Here is an 8,556-nt window from a genome sequence, read left to right as displayed (position 1 = left end):
AAAGTGACATAAATTTCTACGGGACAGTTAACATCATAATAAAGCTGTTGCAACTGGCTGATTCTAACCACTGCTTTTGGAAATGCCTCTTCTCTTTACTCATCATAAACACATAAACACAAACATACTCTTTGTGGTATGATGAAAATAGTAGAGATTCTGGAGTCAAATGTATGTATTTAATCTCTCATGGCTTCAATTATATTTCTACACAATACAGACAGACACTAACACCTATTTCCAAAAGTCTGTTTTGAGAACTTAGGATAAAGTATATAGAGGATCTTTAACAAATGATAATTCTCTCATCACTTAGCTCCCATTCTCAGATCTATTTATAAACACCATTTAATTAGCAATTTGGGCCTTAGGCTAAATCCCTATACAAAATCTTAAAACCCATAGTAATAGCACTTCCTAATCTGATGATGAGTGGCATGAGTCTCTGAAACAAAACCCTTCCACAGACTTCTTACAATATTTTAAAATGTTGAACAGGATCAAAGTAGTGTTGTATGACTTTTGGCTATGCTATAGAGTTGTCCATTTCAAACTGAAATTCTATAAACATAGAATGAAATAAATATATGTGGCAAAATATGTTAAAGTAATGCAAAAGTAAACATGCTTTGAATTCTATGATAATAAAACCTACCATTTTATTTCATGCATATATCACTCAATAGTATTTTAAAAACAGAGTCTCAGTCACATTTGGAAGTCTGATAGTAGGAAACTATGTTTTATATATTACATAGCCTGAGAATTGCATTTTTCTCAGACATCTTATTTTACAAGTTCTCAAGATATAAGTTCTCAAGATATAATATTAGCAAAAAGGGAAATATTATGAGTGATTAAAAGTACTATATCAAGTATTTAACTAAATATTTTTTTCCTGTCTTCTCTGGACTAATCATTTCACTGATACTGTTCAATAATCTTCAGTCATCCTCAGTTGGTTCCTTAGCACAAAAACTAATCCACTTTACCTCAAACCCACAATCCTACCATTCCTTTTTTTTGGGGGGGGGAGGGGGAGTACCAGGGATTTAAATCAGGGGCACTCAACCACTGACCACATCCCCAGCCCTTTTTGTATCTTATTTAGAGACAGGGTCTCACTGAGTTGGTTGGCGCCTTGCCATTGCTGAGGCTGGCTTTGAACTCATGATCCTCCTGCCCCAGCCTCCCGACCCACCACGCCCGGGCTCCACCATTCCTTATTACTTTACTTTCTATGTTACATCTGTAATCCAAGGAAGCTCTATTCCCAGTTCAGCTACTTTTCTCTGTAGTTTTACCTTGAACCTATTCAAAAAAGGAAAGTTCCAAAGCCATTCCTGTCCTCTATCATGACTGTCTTTTACATCAATCAATTGCCCCATTCTCTCCTTTTCCTACAAATCCACTCAGTTTTAAGTTCTTTTTACTTAGCTTCTATCTTCTCTAAACTGCTATTCATTTTAAGATTATCCTGAAACGGGTGTGTTAAATATACTGGCGTAATCATGTTTTCAACTTAGTTTTTTTTTTTTTTTAAATACCCTTTAGCAAATTGAAACAATTTGCAATTTTGTTCGTTTTGCTGTTGAACATTTTAAATAAACTATTTAAAGTTTTGTCTGTATTACAGGCTGTTAATGTCTGATTTTACAACTATATTACCAAGCCTAAAAGGAGCTATACTTAGGCAATTTTTTTTCATTGTTAAAGACTCTGGTTAAAGTTTTTAAATTCTTGTTGTGAATCATTGAAATTTTAACTTCAAAGAGTTCAAGCATCATAAATCCACCTGTCCTTCCTTATTGCAAACTATCTTCAGTGGCAGCACACACATACATTAAATTTTGTTATTTTCAGGGGATTTTCAAAGTACCCTTTTATATGACACAAGCATACACATAACTCTCTTTCTCACCTGCCATTTTCCTTACTCTCCTTCCCATTTCGAGGGCAGCTTTTGAATTTTCGATACGATACAAAAGCTCACTAACTGAATGCTTACCAGGGGCCTGATAAAAACAAACTGCTGATATTTATTGTCGCTCAACCTTGGTGCCAGGTGTAGTCCTTACTTTAGTAAGTAACCACACGGTAGGAGAAAAGCTAGTCTGGGTCAGACACCCTAGGCGCATTTCTCCATGAACGAACCGGGGCATTAAAAGATCTCTCCTCGTCCTAACTTTTTTTCCTTACTTTCTCCCCAAATGCTCTTCTCGCGCTTCCAAAACCCTCACTCACGAGCTTTTACCTAAACAGCACTTCCTTAGGTTTTCACGAGTAACCTGACCCTGACACACAGAGGTCAGCCCACAGGATTCCTAGAGGCGGGTCACAGGCACAATGCGAATCCCAGACAGTGCCTCCCGGAAGTCAGCCTGTGACTAGACACACGCTCTCCAGTGACGTTCCGCGACTCGACAGGAGGCGGCGCGCGTGCGCGTCGGCAAAGGGGCGGGGCGGATGAGCTCGGGGAGGGCGTGCACGGGTGGAGGGCGGGGCGGAGGGGTGGGCCCTTCCGGGCGGTCTTTCGTGCTTCACTTCCTGTTTGCCGGCACTTCTGAATCCGGGTCAAGGGTGTCCACCTCCGCCTCGCTTCCCCGGCTGATCCCGGCACCCTCCTTGACAGCCCAGAGTGACAGCGCCTCCTGACTCATCCTTGGGCCGGTTTCTTCTCAACACCAGCCGGAGCCTGGACGCCTACACCTTCTCCAGAACGGGAAGGCGCGCCTCCCCCCGCCTACGGCTCGCAGCCCCGGTTCTGAGCCCCCACCATAGCCGGGGGCCTTGCTGGTCCCTTCGCGCTAATGCCGCAAGGGACCGCCAGCCCGCGGTGGCTGCGGAGTACGGACCTCCATCGCCTTAGGCCCGCCGTGGGTGGTGTCGGTTCTTATCGCGCCCCAGGTTCGCCAGCTCCCGCCCCGATTTGGATGGGCTCCCCTACACGATAAATGTGGCTGCTGAGGCGGCGGTGGCGGTGGCCGGTCCCGCTGCTGCTACGCTCCAAGTTCACCTCCGCCCCGGTGCTCTCCTGCCCTACCTCGGGGCTGCCGCCGCCCGCTCCTTATCCCCTGGCCCTGGCCCTGGCCCTGGCCCTGCGGCGTAGCCACAATGGACAAGATCCTGGAGGGCCTGGTGAGTTCTTCGCACCCGCTTCCCCTAAAGCGGGTGATTGTGCGGAAGGTGGTGGAATCCGCGGAGCATTGGCTAGATCAGGAGCAGTGCGAGGCCATGTTTGACCTGACTACCCGGCTCATCCTGGAAGGCCAGGACCCCTTCCAGCGACAAGTGGGTCACCAGGTACTGGAGGCCTACGCACGCTACCACCGGCCTGAGTTCGAGTCTTTCTTCAACAAGACTTTCGTGTTGGGCCTCCTTCAGCAGGGCTACCACTCGCTGGACAGGAAAGACGTAGCCATCCTGGACTACATTCACAACGGCCTGAAGCTGATCATGAGCTGCCCATCGGTGCTGGACCTCTTCAGCCTGCTGCAGGTAGAGGTGTTACGGATGGTATGTGAGAGGCCAGAGCCCCAACTTTGTGCCCGACTGAGCGACCTTCTGACCGACTTCGTGCAGTGCATCCCCAAAGGGAAATTGTCCATCACCTTCTGCCAACAGCTGGTTCGAACGATAGGCCACTTTCAGTGCGTGTCCACCCAGGAGAAAGAGCTCCGGGAGTATGTCTCCCAGGTAACAAAAGTGAGTAATTTGCTGCAGAACATCTGGAAAGCTGAGCCCTCCACACTGTTACCTTCCCTGCAAGAAGTTTTTGCAAGCATCTCTTCCACGGGTAAGGATTATTTTTAAGGAGACTATCTCTGGAAATTCAGTCTCTCTCACATACATTTCATGTTTGCTTCCAGCCCAGAAAACATTGTTAAGGGAGAGCAAATCCTAGAACCCTCATCCAAAATTTCATTCCAATCCTCTACCTTATTCAGGATGTCACGTTATACCTTAAAAACACCTCCTGTTCCTATTTTAAAAGTTGGGAACATCTAAGTCTAAGACCTTTGGCATTAAACAAGTTACTTAATTACCCAGCTTTCAGGATGACAGCTGCTATGTAAAGCGTCTACTCATTAGTGACTAATGGTAGCATAGTAATAATATTTACCACATAATTATTGTATGTGATTTTGTCATCTTGTTGAGTTTTTTTCCCTGTTTTTGAATTCCCGCATTTATAAATTCATGGATTGTGCAGTTTTATTACTAGGTTATCACAGTTTACTATGTAGATTTTAAATATTGGCATTTTCTGTCTTCAGTAGTGTATGTGAGAAAGGGGATACAGGTAGAATGAGGAAAGCAGGAGTGTGAGGACTTAAATACATAATTTTGTGCTATGACTGAATCCTCAAAAATTGAAGAAGGTCACATAATAATACTTGGCTAGAAAATGCTTTCTTTCCTAGAAATTTTACCTGTATGTCTGGGTTCCTGAAAGCCTTGGAGCTTTCAAGTTTATAGTTGTGAAATAATACGTCCAAAACCAGCATCACTTCTCTACTTAATACAACCATTCTCCTTAATTATTCCACTTGGGTATTCGAACTAGAACTTGTGTCCTCCTTTCATTTTGAGAAACAGAAATAAGGGTGGAGTTTTAGCCTGTTCTTACAATCTGATAAAGAATTTAATGTATGCCAACTGTTTATTTACAGTATTTGTTTGGGTTGATTAGTTTTTTCTTACTGTAATTTTACTTGTATTGTCTGTGTTACCATAGCTGTTAAAGGTGCTCATCTTGGAGTCACTTAATTTTTATGTAATTTAGCAAAGTCTCCCCTCAATTCATCTAAATTTCAAGTTAAAAGAAAGATTTTTAAAAAAATCTTCCTTATAGCTTTGTGATGACTATTATAGTAGTTTTAAATTACCTTCAGTAGTCTTAAAGTGAGAATTGAAATTGATACCTTGCATTTCTTTTCTAATGCTTTGCAAATGAATATCTTAACAATAATTAATATTAAAAATTGGAGGTCAAGTAATAAATGGATTAAAGATGGCAGTACTAAATAACAGTTTTTAAAATTCAATATTCTGTATATAGAATGAGTAAATACTGCTGTTTGCTCTTAGTCTCTCATTTAATATTCATGTAATTTAATATTTCTCTTTCATCAGAATCTACTATGACGTATAGTATAACAGCTGCTTCCTGATTAACACCTTTGCTGCAAATAAATATGTATTTTTTGTTCTTTTGGGAAAGTGTTGTTTTCTTTATAATACTTCACTTGAACCTTCTTGCTATATTTCTTTTTCTTTTGAATTAAAAAAATAGATGCATCATTTGAACCTTCTGTAGCACTGGCAAGCCTCGTGCAGCATATTCCTCTTCAGATGATTACAGTTCTCATCAGGAGCCTTACCACGGATCCCAATGTAAAAGATGCAAGTATGACCCAAGCTCTTTGCAGGTACTCCTTCATTCTACTCATTGTAGATTTGAGAGGAGAAGATATCTTGTGAGTAATGAGAAACTTAGAGAAATAGTTAAAACTAATCAGGGACTTAAATATATAAATGTATTCCAAACTAATTGGAGTGGTTTATCTTATTATAGCCTTGGCAGGGATCCTAGTAATTCATAAATTTGTTTCAATTTAGCTTTTTTATTCCAAAATCCTACACTTGTGTCCATTTATTATACAGATAGAAGTTTATTGTATTATCAATATCCATGTATTTTTCTAATTTCATTGCTCATTTTTATTTCCTACAACCTATTTATTCCCTCCAGGCTTTTTTAATTTTCCCTTCCTATTTTATCTTAAGCATACTTTATCTTTCAGCTGGGCTCAGTGGGTAATATACGCTTTTCTTTTGTCTAAAATTTAGTTTTCTCCTTTAGTTTTAGATAGATAACATATTTTTCTGATTTCAACATGCATCCTGATTTCAAAGATGTTAAAATGTGGAAATGCCCGGTTATGGGTATTCTACTTAAATGAGCATAATTTTTTTCACTTAGTGCTGTATAACTAATTATACATCTTAAAATTGACTTTGTTTTAGATTTAGATTTTGTTTTAGAATATATCATAAATAAGTAAAATAATTTAGTATGTGCAATTGTTTTGGGGAAAAAAGTGGGTAAGAAGAGGAATGTGGTGTGAAGAAGGGGTTTACAATTTTAAATAAGATGGATAAGGAAACCTTAGTTGAGGTGACCATGACAATAAAGACATGAAGGAAATGGAAGGAGCAAACCTGTGGATATTTTAGGGAAAGAATATCAATGTAGGTGGTACTGGACTTAGGATGATTTGTTTTATGATTTTTCAACTTTATGAATGTGCATTCAGTAGAAACCGTACTTTGAATTTTCAGTCTGCTCTTTTCCTCGGTTAGCAATACTTGGTACAATATTTTCTCAAAATATTGGGCAGCAGTAGTGACCCACAGGTCCCAGTCAGCTACATAATCAGAGGGTAAATAATCTTTATGATGTACTGTGTTGCTAAGTTGGAGTGTTTGGCAGGTTGAGTGTCTTGAATGCATTCTTTATTTATATTTTGTTTACAGTGAATTTATCAGGATATAACCCCAACCTAAGTCAAGGAGCATCTGTACTGTCTTACAACTTCCTGATTTTTCTCTTCTAAAGTGCCCATCTATGCGCTTATTCCAGCTATTGAGTTTCTCTTTTCAGTTATTATATGTTTTCTCATTGAATTTTTCCTGTCTGTTTTTGTTCTTTATTTCTTCTTTGTGTATGTATTAAACATATTTAAGTAGAAAATAAGAATTTGCAACAAAATGGTTTTTATGCCATTGTTATAAAATTTACATATATAAATATATGAACTGAAGGATTCATGTTGAGTTCCCAATAGGCTGCATATGTACTCATGCCACTCTCTATTACACAAACTCTAGAAAGTCAGATTTTTTTTCATCTTTTTCACTGCTGTGTTTAAAAAGATCTTTCTCTTCAAGCTTTTCTTCTTTCTCTGTGCTCTTAAACTTAAGAGAATCATCTTATTTGTAATTTATACTTCTGACTTCTTACTGCTCACTCCTTTATTAATTTCCAGGGACTTGTGAGAATATTTATATATTTGAGAAAAGTCTATATAACTATGTTGTATGGCTTCTGTCACTATTACTTTTAATTTATAGTGAAAGCTTTGCCTTTTTTTGGTAGTCTGTATTTTTTATTTTCATCTTTTTAATGTCTTTGTATTTATTGTTTTTTAATTTCTAGTCTTATAACAGCATGCTTCCTATGTCTGTTCTTTTTCTCCTTCCCTTTCTTCTTATCACTTTATTAATCTGTTGTGTATGTGGTTGATTTCAATCTTTTATAAAATAAAGTTCTTAGTACTCAGGACTGAGGCAGATTACTTGAGCCCAGGAGATGGAGATGGAGAATAGCCTAGGCAACATAGTGAGATTCTGTCTTAAAAAATGAATAAGTAAATAAAACTTAAAATTTAAAAAAAAAAAAAATATTCTTATTTCATGGATCTCTCCCTAATGAAACTCCTATTTGTGTCAGTGTGACTGCAACATCTCTTTTGAATGAATATATCAAATTATATTGTCCTCTTAGTAAAATATTGGAACAAATAGACTGTAAGCTAGATCAACCCTCAAAATGTGTCAAAGTGAGTATGTAATTCTCTGAGAATTAGATTTCACAGCTGCAAGTAAAATTAGAATTTAGTTTTTCCATACCCTTTGTTGCATATGTAATAATAGCTATATTGTTTACATGCCAAAAGTCATTCATATTCACCACAGCCTTTTGAGGTAGATCATATTTTTGACCCTATTTTATAATTGAGGAAATTGAGAGATTAAATAATTTACTCAGGTTCACTTAGAAAGGAAGTGGTACATTTGGCTCCAGAGTTATCATCATACCATGTAGACACCAATGAAGAGAGAAACCCAGAATAATCAGATTTATTACTCACGGTTGCTCTTTAAGAGACAGAACTTATCTTCACGGCCTGATAGTGATTTTTATTTATTTATTTTTCTTATTTTGATTCCCATTGACACTTTTAATTCTCCTAGATATCTGCTCACAAATCTAGAAGCAATTTTCAATTCCATCCTTCCATTCCCTTTGAGTAACATCACTGCGTCTTTTGGATTCTTTCTTTAGCACATTTCTTAGAGTGATACTTTGTCTATCCCCACCATTTGTGGAAACAGACCCACACTGTTGAAGTGGTCTTCTAGTTGTCCTTTTAATTTTTCTTATCTGAACACTCAACCCTACTGATTTTTCCCTCTGACCAAGAAACTATAGTGACTGATACTACTTACTATAAACTATGTGCAGATTCTACTTGTCAGCACTCAGCAAACACTCTTGTTTTAATTTTCTAGACTTTTTTTTTAAACAGTCATTGTATCCAACTTAATAATTTATTTTGTTTTTGAAATGTACTTGGGAATTAATTTTTACCTATTTGTTTCCACAAGAAGATGTGATCCAGTTTTTATACTGCATTTCCAATTTAACCTATACAATCCTTTTTAACCCATAATCTATCCACAGTGATTATTTTTTACATAGAAAGTGCA

General features: G+C 38.2%; 1 protein-coding gene across 1 annotated transcript in view; it reads left to right on the top strand.

The window, feature by feature from the left end:
• The first annotated feature begins 2,563 nt into the window (after positions 1-2,563).
• The window catches only part of Usp38 (ubiquitin specific peptidase 38), a 32,649-nt gene continuing 26,656 nt past the window's right edge, over positions 2,564-8,556 (top strand). The window contains exons 1-2 of the mRNA XM_046459569.2: positions 2,564-3,796; positions 5,297-5,432. Of these exons, the coding sequence (XP_046315525.1) occupies positions 3,115-3,796; positions 5,297-5,432 (818 nt within the window). The 5' untranslated portion in view covers positions 2,564-3,114. The remainder of the gene's footprint in view (positions 3,797-5,296; positions 5,433-8,556) is intronic.

This window comes from Marmota monax, unplaced genomic scaffold, assembly GCF_021218885.2.
Source record: "Marmota monax isolate L192 unplaced genomic scaffold, Marmota_monax_Labrador192_F-V1.1 WCK01_AAM20220418_F8-fsc00039, whole genome shotgun sequence".
NCBI lineage: Eukaryota > Metazoa > Chordata > Mammalia > Rodentia > Sciuridae > Marmota > Marmota monax.
This window is presented reverse-complemented; position numbering and strand designations above follow the sequence as displayed.